The following is a 26179-nucleotide window of genomic DNA, read 5'->3' as shown; positions in this document are numbered from 1 at the left end:
GTGTATATGGTAAAAAATTCCTGGGTTGGTTGTCCATTTCTAATACTAACTCTAAATTTTGTACAATTTCAGACCTTTTGAAAATTAGATTTTAACGACTTCCTATCAAAGCGTTATTAAGTTTTATATCCTAGTAAATATTGTATGTAAATATCTCCAAATTTAGCTAAAGGTTATAACGAGAATCAGCTTTTAATGGTTTTAGGTTGTTCACGACAAGAAGATAGTTGTGCCTACAAATCCCCTTGTGCTGTATAATAACTGGTTCGTTCATTTGATTCTGACCTTATTGAGAACCAAAATAAAACTCTATAATCAAATTATTCACAATTATTTTTTACCCATATCTACAAGGCATTGACAAAATAATATTCTAAATGTATGCTGAATGCAAAATAGCATTTTATTAAAATTTTTAGTAAATTTAAATTGCTTAGTAAAATCTTTATTTACAAATTACTATTATTTATCTATGTATCTTAAATTACTATTAATTACTAATTATTTATTACTACTGTTCCATTGTACTTGCATTAATATACAAGCAAGGCGAGTATGGGATTAATAAAGATAAATAAGATTACCAATCAGTGATGTATTTAAATAAGTTTAATGATATATAAAAGTATGAATATACAAAAAATTTGATTATTATGTGACTATTCAAACAATTGACTGAACTCTAAAGATGGATAATTATAATATTGTGGAATTATGCTGTTAACATTGTTCAGCATTTTTGATAATATTGTTATTTTTCTCATCAGTTCATCATCAATTCATAGCCGGCGCATAGGGAAAGTGTCTACTTCTCAACCAATACGCTGCTTTTGGTGCTGCCCAATACCTCGAATATTCTTCACGAAATCTCGCAGTTAACGATCCAATTTTTTAGATTGTTTTTGACGGTATTAATTCATGTTTTTTCGGAGCTGTTTGGTATTTAAAGTTCGCTTTAGACACAGATGTCTGTGGCGAATTCGTTAACCTTTCATTCGGTAGAAATATCCATCATAATCTGCATCTCAGGATTTTTTCCTCAACCGTACACTAATATTCGCATATTAAACGAAAAGAAGTATCTTTTCTAAAATAGTCTTGAGAGATACGAACTTAAGTATTGTATTTGATTCTTAGCTTACAAATTACTGTTCAAAAAATGAGGAGTTTAGTTTGGATTGTAATGTTTCCGCTCTTTCACACGCGTTAGATAATCAAGAGCTCCTGCATCATTGCGCTTATTACTTCAGCGGTAGATGCCACTTTTTCTTCTGTAACACTGGTACCAAAAACTTGAACTAGATCCCGTTGAGATTTACAATAACGGGCGATCTGTCAGTTTTCAATACTTTGGTCCTTTCTTTATAATTCTCAATCCTTATGGCTCTACAATGCTAGAAGCCTCAAGATGCAAATCATATTGAGCACCACCTCTATTTTGAAATACGTTTCGCATAATAACATCCACTAATATTTTTAAAAATAGTGAGGAAAGTATAATTAATTTCAGTGAAACTCTTAATATCGACAACTGAATTCTTTAAACTTTAACCTAAGTTCGAAATCTAAGATACATATAATTTATTAAAATTAGAAACATTCAGAACTCATTCAAGCCGATTCAGTTACCGAAACACCTACAAAATCTAACACCACGGTCAGTGAGGCATCAAATGAAAGAAATTACAATCTATAACAGTACGAGCCTTCGTCCAAGCGTAAAGAGACGTTTATTAAAGCGAAAATATTAAAATTGTACGGTTTTAGAGAAGCCGAACGTGACGGGCATCATTATCGGATAGAAATTCGTTTTTCTACGAAAGTTCGCTCACCTCGGAAGTATGAAATTTCAATAGGAGCGTTATGCAACCACGTGCACTACGCCGTTTCTTGTGGCGATCTAATCGTCAGTGGGTCTGGTCCAACTTGGTCGGAATCGTCGGTTTATCACGCGGCGGTGAAGAGAAATCTCGACGATGTATCTGAGCAGAAAATATTGGCAGCAAAAACACTGCTGTGGCGAATTTCGTTTTGAATATTGTTACCGAATAGGAGAGTGTAATTTGTTTTGTTGTAATTTATTTTATAAGTTAATGTACTGCGATAATTATTACATGATATGTTGCTTTATAATCAAGTTCATAATCTAAATTCTAAACTCTGGAATAGTCTAAATTAAGATTATTTAGATTCCCTTGTAGATTCTTTTTTATAACATCTTTATTAGATACGCTTAGTACAATCTTAATTATTATTATTACAATTAATTTATTACTACTTTTCCTATGTGCTTGGATTAATTAACAAGCAAGACGAGTGCGAGAAAATACATCAGTATGTATTCCTCAATTATAAAATTATAATTATTTATTAATTATTAACTTATAGCTATAGTTTACACTAATAATACACACTAAATGTTCACACAAGTTCGTATGGTTTTGTTCCTTTCAATCTTCTGACATCCTGTGCGCTGTCCAGCAGTTGTATTGCTTCCACGTTAGAATGATTTAGTAATCTTCTTTCGTGTTTCAAGGCGAAATCCTGCACAACTTCGCAAATCCATTTGATTTCCAGGTCATCGTGCAGTTCTACATTGGTTACATAGCGATAGGCATTGGTAATCAATCGAAGAATCTTGTTTTGACAGCGCTGTATGACTAACTGATTTGAATTTTTAGTGCAACCCCATATTTGCATCCCATAAGTCCAAATTGGCTTTATAATTGTATTATAGATCAACCTCTTTGATTTTAGATCAAGTTGAGAGTATCTTCCGACTAACCAGTATATTTTGTTTTATTTTGGTTCTAATGTGTTTTGCTTTTTGTCTAACGTGATGCTCCCTTGTAGATCAATACCATTTTTATATCAAAAACTTTTTACATCTATAGATAAACAGTTACTAAACTTTCGAAAATAATTGACTATCCCAATAATTAATTGTGAAATATTAATTTTTAATTACTTTTCATCTTCTATGCATTTATTCAATTAATTTCTTAAATAGTACATAATTTCCGAGCCTCTACTTTTATTAGTTCTCTTTTTTTTATTAATCCCTTAAAACTTCAACAATCCGCTCGTGGGCAATAAGTATTATTATATGATTTCCGTTATATAATATAACTATATTGATATGTAGAAGGTCGCTTCAGTAAGTGATCTGCTGTATAACTTATAGTCTACATATTATTCTAGATACTATTCTAACTTATTTTAAAGTCCATCCTAACTTATTTAAAAGACTATTCTAACTTATTCTATAGATTATTAAATCTCACTCTATGTGCCTACTAATCAGTTCGTATGGTAGTTTACATTTCAGCTTATGCACTACTCTATCATCGCGCACATTTAAATGTTTGGCGAATGCATTGGGATGCACTAATAATCTTTCAGAATACTTCGCACTAACACTTCAAATCACACTTGTTATGGGTTATAAGTCATCGACGATGACTCGCAACACTTTATTCTGGAACTTCTAGAGGGTAGTTATGTTAGATTTGCTAGTTGTACTCTATAGTTCAAAACCATAGGTGTAAACGGGCTTAAGTATCACTACATAGTATAAAACAAAGTCGCCTTTTCTGTCCCTATATCCCTATGTGCGCTTAAATCTTTAAAACTACGCAACGGATTTTGATGCGGTTTTTTTCAATAGATAGAGTGATTCAAGAGGAAGGTTTATATGTATATTACATGCATAATATACTAAGGCAACATTGCTAATTTTAGAGGTTTCTAACGTGATGTCGTAAATTAACCTATTTTTTTAGGCTTATTTAGCAATTAGCAAAAACGCTGCCTAACCTTACGAGTTAGATCAAATTAATGTCCTACAGTATTGTACACCATAAAAAGGTCTACAAAAAATTCGATGGTACATGTTTATCTTTTAGGGATAACCCACATTAACCATTTTTATTGTTTACTTTTTACGTGAGAAAATGGCTTATTTACGAAGCTATTTTAAGCAATACGGCATTAATCCTTATCGAATTAAGTACCTTAAATACAGTGTGCAATTAATATAGATCAATATGGTTCCTTACAGCATGTAAATTAAACTAATATTTTCGGAGATATTACAAATTTAAAATTTGCGTTTAAAAATGTGTAATGTAATAAAAATTGTATGAATTTAGATATTCCAAAGATAGGAGGAAATCTTCATAGTAAGTATAGGGGAAGAGGAATTGTTTTACTCCAAATTTAATGCGTGCAGGCCAAGGGCAGTAATGAATGAACCAAAAATACTGGATCGATTTTAATCATGTTTTCATTGAGTGACATAGGCATATATATTTTATGCCCGTGCAAAGTCGGAGCGGGCCGCTATGTTTTTATATACAACGTTCATATTTTTTCTGTAGTGTATTTAATTTAGTATCAGCATTGCACCCGTGCGAAGCCGGGGCGGGTCGCTAGTTGACTTATATAGCAAAACCTTCTTATCTAATGATAACTTAGATTTACGCCCTATTATCCAATACATTTGGTTCAGTTTAAGCCCAAGCCGTTTGCGTTTTGTCACAATATATTTTTTCGTCAAACGTCGATCGAAATACATGGTATTTAACGTTGTCTGCTTGCGGAAGTTCATGATTATTCAATTTAACTGAGGGTTTAACAAGTTCTTCTACAAATGTCACATGGATAGATTTTGTCTCATTTGCTCAAAACCTCCGCCTTACCTTTATCATTCCTAGCCCAGGTATTGGTAATTTTAATGGGTGGATTATGTTGTTGAGTTTTTTTAAAAAATTGTGTTTCTTTCCAGAAACAATATTCCGTTGCATCAGTTAGTTTTCTATTAATTAATGAACTATGTGGTGGCCATATCAATAGAGATTTTTTTCTTGTCTAAATAATTCTTGACTTTCTGTAGTTGGGAAAGAGCCTCAAAATAAAAATTTTGTTAACATGTTTAAGGGTTGATTTTGTATGTAGGACGGAACTATTTACCATATGAAATCTAGGCAATTTTTATATTAGTTGCGACATCTTATCTACTTATTACGGTCTTGAAATAAATATTATTTGAATGAATAATTTCAGACTAGATGATAACAGATCCAAATATATCAGAGTATTAACCAAAATGTAATTCCTAATTGTAATTTTATTGTAAGCCTTTCAAAAAAGTCTACATCAATAACTGAATTGAAATATATAATATAATATATTCATAGATTGTTTGCTTTTTCGATATGAAAAGGAATATATAACTACATGATGAATATTGGAATCAATAGTTTTAGAAACGATTTAGAAGAATATATAAATATACTTATTTTTTTACGATGTAAATTGAAAAGTTTGAAAACTAAAAATTATAACTAAAAATAGACAAAATTGTGTCTTCAACTTCATGTAGATGGGAATCAGACAGTACATCACCAAAAACATTAAAAGTAAATGTATATGTAGCAGTTATGCAGGCAAGAATTACTAACACACCTTTTTATTACTGTGATCTTGTCATAATGCTACGATTTCTAAATGTTATTTAACGGTATCAGAATCTATTTTAATTAATTTCTGAATGATGCTATATCTTCATTTTTTCATTAATTACCAAAATTATGTACAACCCTTAATTTAGCTAAAAATTCTCAATCATATCTTGTGTTAGCAAAGGCCAACATTTTTAAATATAGTTAATAGTCTGAAGTATCCTCAGCAGGATATTGCAATAAGAAAAATAACAATTAAGTGTTGTTTGTTTTGGTGTGTCAGAAAAGTCAAGAGAACTACAAAGGTCCATTTTATATATATTTTAAAATAAAATATAAGAAACGGAAGGATTTTGATTAATGTGGAATTAAAAATATTATTGCCGGCTTGGTGGCGCAGTGGTAAAGGCAATGGGACGGTCCTCCTACTGTTGCGATAGCCGCGGGTTCGAATACTGCTGGGGCATGGTTGTAAATTTATGTTTGCGATTGTCTAAAATTTCTGAATGTTCTAGGCAAGAGTGTAAAATCCGACAAGGAAAATGATCCCAGTCACGCCAGTAACCAAGCTGGGTAAGACCGGATGTCTTCTGGGATGATTTCTAAAGTTGGTCACTCGCCAGTCGCTAGGCTTAATGCTGAGGGTGCCTGCCCACATTAAACTTTAGGCCCAGTCCAGATAAACCCATAGTTGGTAAAAGGAGACTTTAAAATATATTTAAAAAAAATATTATTAATATATTAATTAATTATTAATATAATATTGGGTTAAAAAAACATTTTTCATATTTGCCCAATATTATAGTAGTTTTGAATGTATTTCATTTAAGTATAAACTAGATTTAAATATCTAAAAATGTCTGAAATCTTTTTTTAAATTTACCGCTTTGGTTGCTCTGGTTTCAACAACTACTTAATATATGGGGCATTAGTTGTCTCTTTATTTTATGCTTAAGAAAGACGGTGCTATTTTAATAGAAACAGAATACTAAAAGACATGCACATAATATTAGAATTTTAGTTAGGTGTAACGGTAATATAACGCTAGGTACTGCAAAACTATCTAATTCACGCGAAAACTACCAATTCATCTTTCATTAAAGTATTAAGTTACAACCATTACACCCTCAGTGCAAAAAAAACTTATTATTACCTTCGCATTTGTGAAAGGCCATGAAACCAACTAGCTGTGTTATTTCTGAACAGTATTCTGTATCCAATACACGACATCGGGCTTAAACGCCTTCCTGCTTTCTTTGTTCATAGCAGGATAATTTTAAGACGTCGATATTTTATTAAACGAATATATCGAAGACTTTTCTGATTAAATTGGCTTATGAATATTCTTATATACGGTTAATTAAGTTAAAGTAGGCGGATTTCAGGTTCCAAATATGTGTCAAAACGCGCCCATGTTTTTTTTCCAAAAATATCGGTGATAGTTTGGCGAACTAATGACAAATAACATTTTATCTAATTGTCGTAAATAAGATTAATATTAAACTGAAGCTATCGCTTTTGCCATCGTTATAGAAAGTAGTGAAAGTGAAAACAAACAATAATATATTTTTACCAAAATAAATAAACTATCTATTTGAAAATCATCCGAACTAAATACACGCTGACCCAATTTACTTGTCCCAAAATCCATTCAAGTACCCCATAACGATTCTAGAACTGTCATTTCTGGTGCTGGATGCCGAATAACAATTTTTTGTTTAAGTGCGACATTATTGTCCGACTAGCATTGAAATGCAAATGTTATATATACAGGACATTAAATAGTATGTGTTTTTTTTTTATCTAGTTTGGTGATGTCATCTATTTGCAAACGTTGATCGCTCGTTTCAAGGATTTTTAAAAGGAAACCGAACTGGTTTAGTGGGTTTTACGACAATGTTATGGTAGAAGTGAGAGAATCTTCATTTGTAAATTCGTATTATAATATTTCAATGAATTTACATAAAAAAGGACTTTTGCTTTATTTTGGTGATAGAATGAGTTTTGATTTGCGTTTTCATAGTACTTTTAGTCGGGTTCTTTATTTTTCGGGTCATTTATTTGCTTTTCAATATCACCGGTTGTCATTTCATTGAAATGAGAGAGTGTATGAAATGTGAGATTAAAACTCTACGAATATTTCCGGATCTTGCAGTTCATCCTGAAGTTATTAAACAGCTATTTCCAAGTATTTGCATAATCAGTTGTTTATCGAACAGAACCTAGGACAACCTACGAGCACATGTTACTAAATACCTACTAACAAAAAGGTACTATTTAGGGAAAATTGTGACCGTTAATGTAAAATATATGTTTTACAAGTATCTTAAATGTCAAAAGAATAAAGAAGGCTATGGAGAACGTGTATCGACGCCAAAACAGACACTTAAAATAAACTTTTACTGTATACATGAAGCGACGTAGACAGCAGAATAGAGCACCCAACAATTTATTAAACTGAGAGAATAATTTGTAAGAAGGGACCAAGGCATAACAACACTCAATCCCAATGTTATTTACAAGACTCCCAAAATCCTCTTGAACTTGCAGCATATACGTCAAACTTGGCCGCATCTGACAACGCTCAAACAAACGTTAGTTTCGGTAAATACAGCATGCTTTGATGAATGTATCAAAGTTGTATGTTGTGGTTGCATGACAATTTCTCTTACGGGGATAGTGCATAAATCCCGTTGAGATTTACGTTGATTAATACTTCAGTATTTTATACATTCATTCTCAAGCTATATGGCTCTACAGTGCGAATTGTATCATGAAGAATGCTAAAAATCTCAACATCTCTATCAGTGATTATTAGATCGATCAAAGAGTTTATACAGAAACCATTATTGCTTTCTTCCATGCTGATGGTACCTTTTTAAGTCGCCAAATTTATGTGAGCTCCACATGACGCCAGTGAAACAAGATTTCCTCACTGCCCTTGATCAATTCTGACACTATCTGGTTTTATCAGTCCAGGAATCAAGGATAAAGATTGTGGTAGTGATTCAACATCAAATCCAGGTACCGAGACTCGAAGAGATAATTTCTGTTTCATCCCTAACTTCTCGTTATCCAAAGATCAGTTTCATAGACATAAATTATCCTGATAATTCTATAATAAAACACCACATCTTAATTCCCCCAAATATGAATATTAGCCAAACGCAAAAAAGAACAAATAAAAGACAGTCAGCTGTAAAAGATTGTTATACTGTCAAACAGTACTAAAGGATATTTTCCTTATGCAAATAAAGTCAAGTGTTTCTTAAGCCGTTGTAGAACATGTAGATATCTTAGAATTACTTACATAAAAATAAAAAAGAACTGAAATATCTATTAGCTGATCGATGGAAGTCAATTAGAGCTTTTTAAGATTATGTAAATAGTCAAGAAGTCTAGAAACAGAGTGTGATGTATGTTATACCTCGATATTTTAAAGTGCTAATAATTGTGGCGTTTTGTACTTCCCATTTTAATTATAAATTAATTCTCTGACAATTTTTTATTAATAACATCTTATATGACATTAGATATGCTTAGTACAATCTTAGATTAGAAATTGATTTATTACTATTTTCCTGTTATACTTGCATTAATACACAAATTAAAATAAAACCAATCTAATTAAACTAAAGTTAAGAATACACTTATACACTAAACAAGTTCGTGTGGTTTGGTTCGCTTCAATCTTCTGATATCCAATTACTGTATGGCTTCGACGTTGCTGTGATTTAACAGCCTTACTTCATGTTTTAACGCGAAATCATGAATCACTTTGTGTATCCATTTGATTTCGAGGTCATCGTGCAGTTCTTCAATGGTTACGTATCGATAAGCATTGGTAATTAATCATAGAACTTTGTTTTAGGTGAATTGGAATACTAACCAGTAGTAGAACTAGTAGAGTTGCTTGACTTTGAGTCTAATTTGCTCTGGTTTTTGTCAAAAATGCTGTTTCCAATTTAAACTACCATCGAGATATATTCCTAGGTATTTAGCTGATTCTGCGTATATTACATTCTGCAATATAATTAGGTTTTTATCATTTCGCCGCATTTGGAGCTACTAAGCTGTATTTTACAGTCTCTAGCCCATTTGTAGATCTTATTGACTGCTACTTGTACTTTTTCTACAGCCTTAGAAAGAGATACATCTTTTGCCTTGATAACTGTGTCGTCAGCAAATGTTCTAGGTACTGTTTCTTTTATTGTTGGGATATCAGCAGTAATAGAGACAGACACTACCCTGTCGAACTCCAGCCGAAGTAAGTTCTAAAATTGTGACCGTCGTGTATCTTTATTAACCATAATTCCTATAAAAATTCATGATATGTGTATGATATGTGTCAGATAACATATTTTAAATTTGGTTTGTTATATACTCGAAAATCTGCACAAAAATGTTAAAGTTAATACAGTCAGTTGGTACTTCTTTTAGTTTACTCTATATCACCTTCTTTCCTTTGTCCAATAATAAGCCTATTAAAAAAACGTGTTATACCAAACAGCATTCTCAGAAGCTCTCTGCGGGAACTGACCACAACAGAAATAACAAAAAACCAACAACCAAAAGTAGCTGTATAATTTCTTACGCTGTTGGCAACGAATAAAGGATGTATATCATTACATAAGTTTTAGTTGCTTTGCAATTATATGTTACGTATTGCGCTGGCCACGACACAAAAACCTGTTCTCACATATATCTTCGTTCTATTAAAAAATATATAATAACACCGGTTCGGTTTTCGCCTCTGTTTGTATACGAATAACACGTTTCCTGATGGTACTGAGAAGGTAAAATAAGAATTCGTGAATATTTACACCGGTCGGATTGGGATACATATATATGAATCATTCTTCTCTTTGACTTTGAGATGATAAAAAAGTCTTAGAATCTATTTATAAAAAACTGGTTTCAAGACTTACATTTTAATTTATCTATTTGATCATATTTAAAGTATTTCATATCAAACATATTGTAAAGATATATAAGAGGAAAAAAAAACGTTACATTTTAAAAAAAAATTATACATCCAAAAATTTTAAAAACAGCAAAAATACAGTTTTTGTTAGAGTTTTACTTTGACACGGTAGATAAATAGTTTGTAAAAGTAATTGTTATAAAATTTTGTTGTTTTTTTTGTAAAATAAATAGAGAAGGCTCATGTTAAGATTTAAGTAAATCGGTTTAATAGAATTTGAAATATCATGTCTACTCTCTCGAAAAAAGGTGTTTGGAGAAAATGTGTTGCATACAACTAAAACACAGCTATATATCCAAAAATAATTTAAAACAAAACTTTATAAGTATTATTCTTTGCTTTATTTCAGATGGGAAAACAACTTTAATTAAAAAAATATATCATGCCTACAATGCTAAAGGATTTTTTACCTTTGCAAACAACTTCCTTCCATCTGTTGTCAGCCTGTTGAAGGCTTTATATTCTGTGTTTTTTCGTTTTGGTTTTCGTTAGTATAAACAAACATTTTTAATAAAAGGCGGTTGAAGATCATCGCATGCTATGTGAAACTTTTGACAACAGCGCTCCTTGGATTGCAATATGTGAACATTGGTTTCGACATTTTAGAAGTGGTGAACACCACAGGCAAAGAAAGTTTTGGATGGTCAGAACATATCGAAGATGAGGATTTAAATGCATTACTCACTGAAACTATCAGTGGGATCGCTATCGACTACAATTGATGCGTTTTAACTAGCCACCTTGCGAAATACGATAGGAACACGAGCAAAGACACAGCAATATCATTCTTCAGCATGACAGTGCACGACCATATACTGCAAAACCGGGGAAAACATACTTGAAAATATCAAAATAGATCTGACTTCACTTCTTATGAAGATACCAAAAAAAATGGATCAAAAAATAATCGTTGTTTCGAGATGGAATCCGTAAATTGCCAAAAAGATAGGAAAAAGTAGCGACTAACGATGGACGATACTTTGAATAAGAATTATGGTACTTTAAAACTAATTTATTGGTCTAATACGTTCAAAAATAATAAATGATTAAAATGTTTAACCCTAAAATATATGATTCTGGGAATTTTTGGCTTAAACACTTACCTGGATCAAAGCTTCTGGTTGCAATGGACCTTGATTGGTTCCATCGAATCTGTCGGCTACTTCGCTAAGGAGTTCGAGATCCTGTTCCAATTGTCTGCAGGAAGCGTTGGCGGTGACATAAGCAGAGGCCAGCAGGAAACTACCCAGAACGAAAGAGACGAGAACCACAGTTACGGCTACAATTTTGGCAACCTGTACGGCGGAACTTTGAGGTTTATGGTAAGCCTGAAAACAAAACACAAAGTATATAATTAATGCCTTTATAAAATCTTAAATTCTACACAATAATGTTCAATAATAAAAAGTAGTAAATATGATTGTATAATTTTCTTTCACAAAAAAAAACTATTTGCCGGTATGGTATTAAAATCAAACAAAATTAAATAAATAGGATAATTTATAAGCTCATAATTAAATATAATGAATCGAGAGACTGTAAGCCGATTTGCTAATTACTGGTTATATGACAGGAAAATTTTGCATTTAAAGGTCACTAGAACTGATCACAAATACATATATTTATTTAAAATTTTTAAGAAAATCTAAATTAATATCAGGACAACTAAACATAACCGCCATTTTTTAAAAAATATGTACTAGCAATAATTATCTATAATAAATGTTCGTAATTGATTGACTAATAGTTAATGTCCACATGTGACAGTGTGTATATGAACAAATCAGAACTTGTATACCATTTAAACATTACTTCCATGATATTGGCCAAAAGATTTGATTGTAAGAAGAGTACCTCAAGAGGAATGAAAAATATAGAATTCAAAGATAAATTTGAACAGTTAAACAATTTCAGAGCAAAATAATGTAGGATTAGGATTAATTTCTTGGAAAAAACAATATATGTTACCCAGATAATAGAAGTCTAGAGATGGAAATGAATGCCATAATAGGAAAACCTATGAATTTGTACATAGGTACAAATATCAAATTAATAAATAAAAAGGAAATATCAACCAAAACTTAACTGTAAGTAAACAAAGCAATATGCAAACCCTAACAGCAGCAGAAATTATATACCCCAGAAGTTGACACTACAAATAACAATGGGGATTTAACAATGATGGACAGGTTGAGAACTAAAGAAATGAGAAAAGACCTCAACATTGAATAGATAGAAGCATACAGAAAGCAGACAACTCCGCAGACATACAATACCAACTCCATCCCATAGAGGACACTAAACCAATAAAGATAATACAGAAAGCAAAGACGTAGAGAAAACAAGTCAGAAGACAATCTAAACGGACCTGGGATGGATATATACTGGATAAGTACTTCAGAAAAGAGGAAAAAATTGCCCAAAGCACCAAGATTGAGCAGAGACAGGCAAAAACAAAGGAATTTATACATACAGCAAGAGAGAATAGACAATAAACATTATGTGGTGCAACAGGTTCTTTGATGACATGATTTATTATATAATATTACCAAAATTATACTTAATATTGAACATATCATTGTTGTTATTAAATAATTGTATAAAGTGTAAGAAATACTTTTATTTCTTGGTAAATAAAATACAAATATTTAATAAAGCGTCATAATGGTCACTATCATGATAACATACAAGGTATTACAACGGTGATTACAATAACATTCGGTTATAAATTACATCAACAACATACTCTTCGAAATACTCTTAGAAACTATGTATCAAATCGGTCATTTGGTCGGTTAACAAACAGTCAACTTAGTATAGCACGTAGATCAACCATGATACAACAAATCTCAGTAACATTACATTTTTATCAACATCAAATATCAACTCGAATAATGATCACAAACTCCACAAATAGAAGTATTGCTCCTTCTCTGGCTTTTCGCAAACATCAAACTGGAAGATAAGCGCAGAGTTAGAATCAACAGATATCTTACATCTTTCTCTAGAAACACGATCCGGACAGTCACAAATTAAACGAACAAGAGTATCGCACGTTGTTCCACTTCTAATTTTCATTCTTCTTAATTCCTTCATACTTGAACCCCAATAATCAACATCATGACATGTCGGCTCAAATAACAAGCAGTCCCGGCTGTTATTCTCCACGCCCAACGTCTCGTGATTTTCCAGCAGGCATTATGGGTACTGAGATTTTCCATGATTCAACTTGTGAAATAACTAGACAGTATCGGTCTCAATCATTGCCCTCCAAGCCTTCACATGCAAAACTTCACTAACCAAAGTCACACGTCTCGGCTCAAACAACAAGCAGACAGTATCAGTCTCGGTTGTTATTTTCCCTAGCCTAAACGCCTTGCGACCCTTGCCAACACCTCCAGAACCTTAGGACATCAACATCTTCAAACTTTGTGGTAATTAAATTTTTAACTTGGTTCACTAATGCGCTCACGTCATCTATAATATCTTTCGTCTTGATGTTCCAGTTCATTTCCGTCACTAAACTTTACTGTTATTCCCTGATCTGATTTGTCCTTCAAACTTCTGAATCAATTTTCACTTGTCTTTTTCTTTACTCTGTAGCTTCAACATTCGTCATTAGAATACACAACAAATTTCACTTTCCCGTTCTTATCGTAATGTCATTTCTGGTTCACTGATACAATTTCATAATTCGATTTATAAATTCGATGCATCATATTATAAAATCACTTAAACAATGTTCTTTCTATCAAATCGTCTGACAATACTTGTACAATATATTTTCTATTTTCTAGTTATATCGTTGATTTTGTCTATTATATCGTCGAAGACAAACATAATTCTGTAACTCTGGCTTCACTGCTTGTCAAATTCATTGTATTCGCCATTTCTTCGTAGCGTCGTTGCGGTAAATACACTTCCATAATCGCTAGTTAGTAACTAACATCATCAGCGCCATCTTCCTTGAACAGCTTCTTCTTTCAGTGCTCAATGTATAATTGCATAACCATCCAGAGCGTATTTTGAGTCTAATCCCACTTCTGACTTACTTGAGAAATACTTTTATTCCTTACAAAAGCTTTTTATTTTATATATTTTGAGTTATTTTATGATTCCAATGTTTATAATGTGTTAAAAATTGAAAGTATGCATCATATTAAGGCTTTAATATTCAGGTAACATTATGTCTTTATGACGCTATTTCCTCAATAATAGGACGCAAATAAGGCTCACATGACTAGTATTACACTCGCAAGTTTGATACTTTTATTAAACCTAGTTGTATTCCTTCATACATTTTAGGTGGAAACTAACGAGTTGTTGTGTATTTCGAACGTAAATAAATACAAACAGCCTGAAAGTATTTTTTAAAAAACACAAAATGACAGAATGAAATAAATTAACCTGGTTTGTGTACTCTGATTGTGAAAATAAAAGTAATCTTATTGAACGATCTCATTGACCCTGGATAATTAAGCTTTTTTTCGTCGTTTACCAAACAAAAACAATAGCTGTATCTTTACGGCCTTTGCGAAAAAAAATGTGCTGCATACACAAAGGCATTTTAGCGGTTATTAAACTTTTAAAACGTTTAGCGAATACGTTTCTGCTTACGATATTTATGTGAAGGTCACACGCGTTGTGAAAGATGAGCAACATTACTTTTAAACGAAATATGTGCCGAAGAGTCCGCCATACATACCAGTTGCGTCATTATCTTATAGAAAAATTATTAACAAACTATCTGATTATATCAATATGAGAACAAAAAATAGGTTAATCAATTCAAAGGATGCGATCATATGACTTCCACTATTACAACATCATTTTTATTTATTGACATGTGACATTTAAATGAAGAACAAAACATACATCGAAGGTAGGACTAATTATTATTTACATATTCATTATTAGTTAATTAGATTCAATTTATTAATAATTTGAACCTTTTTGATTATTTTATATAATCTAGAAAATATAAGTCAAATTGGAAAGGATATTACAAATTCTAGTGATATTGCCGCTTTTTTGTTTTAGTTATGTGCATTTTAAAGATTTTTCCTATATCTTACTTTTTCATTTGTTGAGATTCATGTTGTAATTTATTGTGTTTATTAGATGTGTTTATTGTTTGGACTATTTGGTCTTATTGTGTTATTTAGAACTTATTTAGTTGTCGGAATATTCAAGAAATTATCTGTACTTGATTCTTTTATAGATGAAAATTATATCTATATTGTAAAATAACTCAAATGATGTGAAATATGCGTCTTGATTGTTTTGTTCTATTATATTGAAATCTGAATTCTCATTCTATTCATAAATTTTTCAGGCTCTTAGTAAAACTGAATAAAGTAATAAACATGATTAAACATTTATATATAAAATTCATCTTTTGTATGTTTGCTCTCGCAAAATTCATAAAATATATATTCGATTGACCTGAAACTTTTACACACTACTTATATTTTAAAGAAAAGTGTTTATAGATGATTTATATGTTTTATTCCAAAGTGAGAAAAGTGTTTTTTATTTAAACCATTCCTTTACCATTTTAAATTTTCACACAACCCTGCAGTTCGTATATGTATGGCTGGTTCAATTTTAACATAATTTCTATCATAGTTGGATCGAAAAATTTGATTGTTTCCTTATGCAGAATTGTTCTGCAGTACGATTTTATAATGTAGTAGATGAACGACTGAATAATGAATAACTGTATTTTTGGTTTTACAATAGCAGGTTATCCGTTAATTGCCAATACTTTGGCATTTTTACTTATTAATTTTCAAGCCATATGGTTCTGTAGTGAGAAATCTACAATCTCAGTATCTGTATCACTGAATATAGAGCTATTGTTAGCGAACATTAAACCAGTCAAGGGATTTGTAGCATCATATTGAACGCAATGTTTATTTTTAGAAACTTCTCACATAATTGTATTCACTACTATGTTGAAAAGCATCTGCAATCCATCTAACGTCTTATAATAAGTTATTCCACGACCTCCGCTGGGTTTTTTAAGTTGTGACAAATTTGTATATTATAAGCTTTTCGTTAAATTAAAATAGGAACAGATTGACTGATATGATATCACTCATAGTTTTGATTCATCAAATCGTCATTACTTTCTATACAAATAAAATATTTAGGACTATTGTAAAAGTGTTTATTCTCATTCTTACACAAATCAAACGTACAGCAGTTAGTTAAAGCAATGGTCTCAGCAGCAAAAATTAATATTTTTAATATTATGACAGGTCAACTGAAAGGGGACTTTTGAACCTGACACATAGATGGTGCTACTAGAATTATGTCCATATGTACTAAATATGTATGAATGAATAGCAGACACTCTAAAGATATTAAATGAACGTGCACATCATATCATTCACGAATATTTGGGTATGAAAAAGCTCTGTGTAAAGTGGGTGCTCACTCTCAAAACAACGACCAGTTGATGATTCGGAGCAGTATTTGAAGATGATCAAGCGTAATAAACCCGAGTTTTATCGTCGATATGAAACAATGGATGAAACATGGCTGCATGATTTCACTCCGAGGTCCAATCGACGGTTATCCGAGTGGACTGCACACGATGAATCCGCTTCAAAGTGTGGGAAAATGCAACAGTCGGCTGGTAAGATCATGGCGTCTGTATTTTGGGATGCGCATAGAATAATTTTCATTGACTAGCTTGAAAAAGGAAGGACAACAACGACTATTACATAGCGTTATTGGATCGTTTGAAGGGCGAAATTGCCGAAAAACGTCCGCATTTGAAGAAAAAGAAAGTGCTGCTTCACCAAGACAATGTACCGTATCACAAGTCAGTGAAAACGATGACAAAAATCCATGAATGGCTTCCTTACTCACCGCATTCTCCAGATCTGGTCCCCAGTGACTATTTTCTGTTCTCAGATTTCAAAAGAATACTCACTGGGAAGAAATTTTCGTCGAATGAAGCAAAGGACAAATCGTACTTCAAAAATAATATCGAACAGTTGGAGGGTTACTATAATCAGTGTATCACCCTTGAAGGGCTTACAGCTTCAACTGCAGTATTGCGGTAAATAGAGTACTGCTCGAACTCTATTTAACTACACCAAGAAATGCTTTCAACCTGTCTTCCTTTCTTGGTAAATAATTTGATCCTGATTAATTGAATTAACTTAAGAACAGCTTTTTGATCTTCCTGGAATCCTACCAACTGAGCCAGTTATCAAGTGTAAAAGGATTTAAAATACAAAAATTATTAATTTATTTTAAAAACTTTTTTATTTTGCGGAAAGAAAGAGCGATTTGTTGAACTGCGCTATAAAGCAACACAATGGGGTTTTAATCTATTAGAAAACAGACCAAGCCCATCTCACTCGTTCACTCTAAGTTTAGTTAAATAAAGTGGTTTTTAACTTTGCCAGTTTTTCTCTTTACGATCGAGGAGAAAAGGCCGCGCAACACGAATTACTAGTAATTTTGAAACCAATGAGGACTTTTGAGTGTTGCGTAAGTTGGACGATAAATAAAGAACAATAACAGTGACTGGAGGAGTATTACGAGATCGGCGAACAATAGGAAGTTGGCGTTTAAATTTGTATAAAAATAAAGCGACTACGAAATACGTTGTGCGAAGTCGACTTGGATGCAATTTTTAATGAATCCGTTCCGTGAATTATTTATGGTGTGGATTTTCCTTTTATCGATCATATGAAAATTAACGTTTCGTATTCCTCGCAAATAATGGCAACACGTCACCGCCAAGATACGTTCGCGCCTTGAATTATTCATTCAGGCGCGATCAACGCCAAAAATTCCGTTCCGTCCGTATTCCCTTCGCTCGTTTTAATCTCCAGGTAAATCTCCTTCTTGTTTTATAAATAACCTGTTGTTTCAGCGACAAATAAGACGCGAAAATAAGGCGTGTTCGTTCTAGAAGTGTCAGATATGGGGAATATGCCGGTCAAGTTTAAAGAGGTCATTTTCGTACGTATTTATTTAATCAATTTTAACATGACGAAGCTGAAACGTGGACAGAGTAAACTACTTAACAGTTGGGTTTGTGGTTTTAAATGTCATTTCGTCGAAGTGTGAACAATTTTTTTTTTCAGTGCGTTAAGACCGTTTAAAGTTGTATCGAGTAAATCGCATCCGTGGAAAGAGTTACTTTTTTTCTTTAATTTGAAGAAATCTACAATAAAAGAAGCTAAAGCAGGAGTACCACAAGGAAGTGTACTGAGACCAATGCTTTATTTACTGTCTACTTGTGATATACCACAAATGGAAAATTTTACGATGGCTACATTTGCTTATGATACTGTGATTATAGCTGGCGGAGACAATAGTGAAGAAGCTTCACGAAAATTACAGACAAAAACAGGCAAGTGACAATATAGATAATTGGACACAAGCTTGGAAAATAAGAATTAATAAAAGTAAACCTGTACATGTGCAGTTCACCTATAAAGATACCGTACAAGCACCAATAACATTAAATAACACTATCATTCCATATAGCTAAATAAGAACGCTAAATATCTTGGAATGAATCTCGATGCAAAACTTCGCTGGAAGGAACATATAGGAAAATAAGTATAGGAAAATGTACTGGCTAATTTGAAGAAAATCACAATTGAAGGTATTCCCATATTCAGTCAAGAAATCAAGAGAATTGTAAGGGGTTATGAGGAAAGATTCCATTCTCATACGAATATTGAAATATTGCAACTATTGGATACCACCAGAACAGGACACTGACTCAAAAGAATCAAACCATCTAATCTTGTGTAGTGTTCTGTAGTGAGGTGTATATATTAAAAAATTCAGCAGTGACATGTATAAACATTATTTCACCAGAGACTGAGATAAGGCCGATGGGTCCTCCTAGGTATATACCTAGGAGGACTAAATAATAATAAAATTATATAATGATGCGTGAAGTTTATGACAACCATGCTCAATCTATTTCAACATGTGAATCATCTATTTTAACATCAAAGACGAAAAGCTTTCTGGACATGCAAGAACATTTAAAGACGAGGATTTGGTGGTGAAGGATGGTGATCGGGGTAAAACGCAAGAAGAATATGTATAATTTGTGGAAGCAACACAAGAAACACAAATTTCCAATCTCATGAAGTACATGGAATGATCAAAAAGCTGGAATATTTTGTATCGTATGAATTGAAGCCAAGAGACATTGAAAGGCCTTTGGTAATATGTTAAATGCAAAAAAGTACTATCCCATCCGCCCTATTTTCCAGACCTTGCACCTTTCGATTACTCTTTGTTCCGACATATGAGTGGTAACCTGTCTGAGTAGCTTCGCTTCTTATGAAAATATCACAAAAAGTAAGTAAAACTAACTAAAAAAACTGGAGACCTGTTTTTATTCATACATACAGTAGTGGATCTAGGTTTCATCCACTGTCATTTATTATATGTAATATATTAATGTTTAATTAATCCTTTATAGTTCCGTAAAACAGTTTTTGTTCCAGCATAAGCAAACGTGACACCCTCATCGAAAATATCTTGCGCATATTTAAATTTTCTTGTAAAATTGTAAACCCAATAGCTTCAGATATCTTCAGATATCAGCTAACTCACGCAACTTCCCTTTATGCCCTTCCAAAACTATTTTGTATGATGATGTTGATGGTTGCTGTTGATGTTGTTGCGAGGTCTTGTGGTTTCTGGAACAACTGGTGATTTTATATCACATTACAGCTACTGGTATCTTCCACAGTATGTTTCCATTAAAGAGTAGTATTTAAATAATACATTGTATTTTGAAAATAATAAAAGCTATTTTACTAAAATCACTTTTATTTATAAACTAATAATTTAACAAATATCATTTGGTAGTACTAAGTAGAAGTCACATGTGTCAACACAATCATAATTTGATAACCATCATAATAAAAGAATTAATTAAATCATAAACATGTTTGTGACTGATGAAATGGAATACTTTTATCACGACCGTAGACATCGATACAGAACCTGATGTAAAACTAATTTATCCTGAGCGTGACGAATGGTTTTCCTTTAATAGTACCAACGTATATTCAATTTTATATGAACATTTGGCCATAAAATAATTGAGTAGTGAAAGTGCTACTTGCTTTCTTCGAAAAAGTGAAAATATTGCTAAAAATAATTAATTCTGATTTCATATTCGAACACTTTTAAAGTAACCCCACATATTGAATAAACTTTCCGCAGTTTTGAATCCAAAGTATCATTGTTTATCTATTAGCAATTATTGCAATATAAATGGTATACAACTCTTGGAATGTCCTGTATGTAATTATTATTTAGATAACACAACTATATTATTTATTGATAAACATTATAGAGAAAAGTATCAAATGTTCTAAACCATAAAATAAATATAAATGATCAATTCTTGAATAAAAGAATATATTATGAACTAGAGTAATAAGTCGAAATACTAACAATGAATATTTTATTATATTTAGCAGCGGTCAGCCTTCTGAATAATACAGTATAATACTTGTATATATTTCACGTATATGAACGTTCCAATTAACCATATTAACAATGAAATTATAAAACAATAATGTACTATATCAGAGGCTTTATTTTACTTTATTTTATTGTAATCTTTTGATATTTTATATAAATTATATTTAAGTCAGAATATAAGCACACGAATGTTTAATGTAAATTTGTTCAAAACTCTGAAGTTTAACATATGAATCTCGGTACTTAAAGTAACTGAATGGTCCAATTATAAGAAAAAATATATATAAAAATTAAAATTGTTTAATACATGTGAATATATGTTTAGAACGTCTTGATCACTAAGAGTTTATTTATTATCGTTGTTATTGTTAAATTTAGAACTTAAGATTTCGCATTAGTTATACTTTTTGGATAGCAAGCACTATCAAAAACTACTATTTATGGTTCATTAAAAGTGGTTCGCTGTGAATTTCGTATAAATCGTTCAAATCATAGAATTTTTTTTTGCATATTTTAAAGTCTCCTTTTACCAACTATGGGTTTATCTCGACTTGACCTACTATTTAACGTGAGCTCCGAACCACGGTCCTCGCTATTAAGTCTACCGACTGGCGAGTGACCAACTTAGAAATCATCCCTGAAGACATCCGGTCTTACCCAGCCTGGTTACTAGCGTGACTGGGATCATTTTCCTTGTCCGATTTTACACTCTTGCCTAGTACAATGACAAATATTAAGCAATCACAAACATACATTTACGACCATGCCCCAGCAGGATTCAAACCCGCAGCTATAGCAACAGTAGGGGCACCGTCCTGTTGCCTTTACCACTGCGCCACCATGCCGACAGTATATTATTTAAATTGTATGCGTTATTTGTGTAAAACTCTTCGGCCGGATGAGATAATATGTTCTCTCACATACCATTATTTCAAAAATTAAACTCATATAACCTGATTTAGCTAGATCAGACTTCTGATAATTTTCTGATCTGAAAAAATATTACGTCACATATTGATGCAGTTTTAAGCCGAAATCAAATTGAAGAAGATTTTAAAGATTGCTCTGCAAACCCAATTCAACAATAATTTGAAAAGAATGGAAAAACACTACTCTAAGAACATCATATTAAAAAATCTTAATCACATAAAAATATTTAATATATCGTTACATTGGGTGAATAATTGTTGAAAGGTAATGAAAGGCGCTTTTGTTAATAAACAACGCATTGTAATCTCAAATCCCGAAATATAAAAGGCAAATTACCTGATGTTGAAAGACCTTTTTATACTTGCTACTCAAAAGGATCATTGTTTATATGTTAAGAATAAAGTTTATTGTTCGACAAAAATTTCACCATCTCGAAATAAAAAAATTAGTGTTGGGAACTATCGACCGAAATCGACCATCGACTGTTTAGTAATCGACTACTTTGTACTATCGACTGTTTCAGTTGCTATTTTTGATTCTACTAGTTTCATTCGACTGATTTTTTACGCTCTGGCTCTCTCGTCCTAGCCGCGACCTTAACAAAAATATGCCGAATATCACTACATAGTATAAAACAAAGTCGCCTTTTCTGTCCCTATATCCCTATGTGCGCTTAAATCTTTAAAACTACGCAACGGATTTTGATGCGGTTTTTTTCAATAGATAGAGTGATTCAAGAGGAAGGTTTATATGTATAATACATGCATAATATACTAAGGCAACATTGCTAATTTTAGAGGTTTCTAACGTGATGTCGTAAATTAACCTATTTTTTTAGGCTTATTTAGCAATTAGCAAAAACGCTGCCTAACCCTACGAGTTATATCAAATTAATGTACTACAGTATTGTACACCATAAAAAGGTCTACAAAAAAGTCCGCGATGGTATATGTTTATCTTTTAGGGATAACCCACATTAACCATTTTTATTGTTTACTTTTTACGTGAGAAAATGGCTTATTTACGAAGCTATTTTAAGCAATACGGCATTAATCCTTATCGAATTAAGTACCTTAAATACAGTGTTCAATTAATATAGATCAATATGGTTCCTTACAGCATGTAAATTAAACTAATATTTTCGGAGATATTACAAATTTAAAATTTGCGTTTAAAAATGTGTAATGTAATAAAAATTGTATGAATTTAGATATTCCAAAGATAGCAGGAAATCTTCATAGTAAGTATAGGGGAAGAGGAATTGTTTTACTCCAAATTTAATGCGTGCAGGCCAAGGGCAGTAATGAATGAACCAAAAATACTGGATCGATTTTAATCATGTTTTCATTGAGTGACATAGGCATATATATTTTATGCCCGTGCAAAGTCGGAGCGGACCGCTATGTTTTTATATACAACGTTCATATTTTTTCTGTAGTGTATTTAATTTAGTATCAGCATTGCACCCGTGCGAAGCCGGGGCGGGTCGCTAGTATATTATATGCAAGATTGTTAATGTAATAGGATAAAAAGATTAAAATTGTGAATAATAAATAGTAAAATACTTTTAACTGTTTTTATGGCAATAATACGTAATATTTTAATTACTCTCTCGATTTTTGTTCAAACATATTTCCGTTCAATAATAAATAAAGCATTTACTTTATTTAAAAGAGCTCTAGTAGTTATTGTGTGACCATTTATAATTATGTCATGGATTAGTTTTTTCTATGATTAGGTGTATGTTTAATTTTTGTTTAATATTTATGATTATAGTACATCTTTAGATTTTAGGTTTTGTTTAAGTTCTATTGTATTGTCTACATTTATTATAGTATATTATATAAAAATGGCAATTAACATATTAAAATATGATAAAACACTTGTGGGTTATTATTCCATTCCATGGAAAAAATCCATTCCTTTTTACAGATTCACAGAGCATTCAATTTATACAGAAAAGGGTTCATTCATCTTCGTCTGAAATCACGAATTGCAAAAAAAGCAGTCGAACCGTGCATTTGACCGTTTTTCGACTGTTTTAAGTCGACAGTTCCCAACGCTAATAAAAATCATGTCTCCCCGTACAATATGTCCAATGTTTACTAAATAAAAAAACAAACAAAAACACGTTTCGTGAGGCAACAAAACCATGCGTTTCATCCAAACTTGACCCTGAAACGTAATTCTGCTTAATTCGCTAATTGGTTGCATTAGTACAGCTATCGTCATTGTTCTTGAATCTTAACATAATGACAACGTTCTTCTCTTCCAAACATCGTTAATTGTATATTTGCCAACCTCAACGTTGCCCTGTTACTGTAGCGAATTATATAATTTTTTAAATTCAGTCGTGCGTATCTTTTAATAATTAATTTAATGTTTATTTTGTCGAAGCCCGACATCTTTCGGCTGATGTTATTCGAAGATTGTTTTCGGTTGTTTTTGTATCAAAAATATTGTTTATCCAACCATAGCAATCTCGTTTTAATTATAATTTGGAATCGAGTTTAAAACGCGGAACATTTTAAGGTTAATTTTATAATGCTTTTTGATATTAATAATAATTGTTATTGTGACCAAAGGCTTTTCTGTTTCAAACTCAACATTCTCGCATCATAAGATATATAATGAAAAAAAATTCTTAATATTATAACTTTATACTGTCCACTTTTACAATATGATTTTTTACGTTCAATAGTTTGGATATTATTCCGTTCGTGTGACCTAGTGACGTTTCCTTTTGACGAAAGATAAAAACTTATTTGTACACCTAACATTATAATAATATTTTATAATTTCAACCTATGGAACATATCTTTTCTAAAACAATTTTATTTCTAAATGGGACAACTGGTTATGGATTATAGATTTAATTTATGCTTCTTTCTGTTACTGTATGTGGGTTTCAATTATTTAAAAGTGGCTATTTTGATATCAGTGACAAAATAGATGACAATGACAAGTTCGAAGATAGTAAATGGCAGGACTTACTGGACGAAATCGAGCTCAGTGCACAAATTTAATAACATGTTGTTGTAAAAGAAGAGCCGCAATGACCAGTAAGAGAGGCAAAATAGTCTTCTTACATGACGAAGCCTCAAGTTTGCGTTAAAAAGCTACAAGCCTGCCTAAAATCATGGTCAGGATCATACCTAATATGTTCTATATGTTAAATATATGACTATATATAATTAACTATAAAAAATGTTGTAAAGGCATAGAATCCAATCCATATAATTATGAAATAATTTTCCTAATCCCTAGAAGCACTATTTTGTTATGTAAACAAAGGATCTGGATAAGTCATGGGGTTAGGGATACAGGTCCCAAAACCTATGCTTAAACAGTTGTAATATATATATATTATAATTTTAAGTTCACTCATTCATAAGATCATGTTAATTTTTGATCAACCATTCAAGAAAACATCCACAACATAGTTTTTGTGGTACTAAACGTATTTCTATAATTTGCAATTTTGCAATTGATTCATGATATAGAAATTCAGATCTGTCTAATCACATTAATCAGACATGAAATGAAAGCAGCTATTGTAAGGATCGTGATGTTTCCACTTTTTGTTATCTTTCACAACGTTATTCTTCCGAAAAAAATTTTGATTTTATATTGTTAGACCAAAAAATTGTGGCAACATTTACCGCTAAATCTAATTTAATTTATGACGCTTTCTAAACATTTTACCTACGCATAAAAGCATTAAAGATTCATTGATAATTTATTAACTGAAAAATCATATACTTTTTCCCTGTTGGTCATTGTACTTTTTATTCAACTTCTTCCATTAGAATTTTAATAGATCACTGTATTTTTATTCTCTAGTTAACTTGTGTTTATAATTTCAATATAAAATGCAAAGTATTTCAAAAAAAGAAATAAACATAAACAATAATTATTTATTTATCAAGATTTGAGCCTATAAACTGAAAGTGAAATAGCTCAAAGGACTAAAATGTATTAGGGTCAATTATTTGCATAACTTGTTACAATATATAGTTGGAGTATTGAATATTGAATAACTAATTGGACACTGTAAATGCTCAACAATCACTATTCACAAACTATTGTTCGCTAAGTTTAAGTAAGAGATTTTATTATTGAAATTAAGATACCAAATACAATATTACTACAAAATTCTATATGCTGTAATCGAGGGAACTACTTTTTCGTAAATAAATCTGGGATAACCTCACCCAATAGGATTATATCTGAGAAAGACCTTAATATAAGAATATTCTGCTATAGTTTTTTGGATGTATGCAATTTATTTTGAGGAAAACAAAAAAAATAA

The 26179-nt window shown here is 31.6% G+C and overlaps 1 protein-coding gene across 1 annotated transcript in view; it reads right to left on the bottom strand.

Annotated features, from left to right (window-relative positions):
- Msr-110 (DUF3736 domain-containing protein Msr-110) overlaps positions 1–26179 on the bottom strand; it is a 63260-nt gene that overhangs the window by 14623 nt on the left and 22458 nt on the right. Inside the window, exon 2 of the mRNA XM_076408833.1 lies at positions 11550–11774. Within this exon, the coding sequence (XP_076264948.1) occupies positions 11550–11774 (225 nt within the window). The remainder of the gene's footprint in view (positions 1–11549; positions 11775–26179) is intronic.

This window comes from Rhynchophorus ferrugineus, unplaced genomic scaffold (genome assembly GCF_030347505.1).
Source record: "Rhynchophorus ferrugineus isolate W39M unplaced genomic scaffold, kcgeb_rfMv2 rfM6, whole genome shotgun sequence".
Lineage (NCBI taxonomy): Eukaryota > Metazoa > Arthropoda > Insecta > Coleoptera > Curculionidae > Rhynchophorus > Rhynchophorus ferrugineus.
Note: the sequence above shows the minus strand (reverse complement) of the source record. Positions and strands in the feature narration are given on the sequence as shown.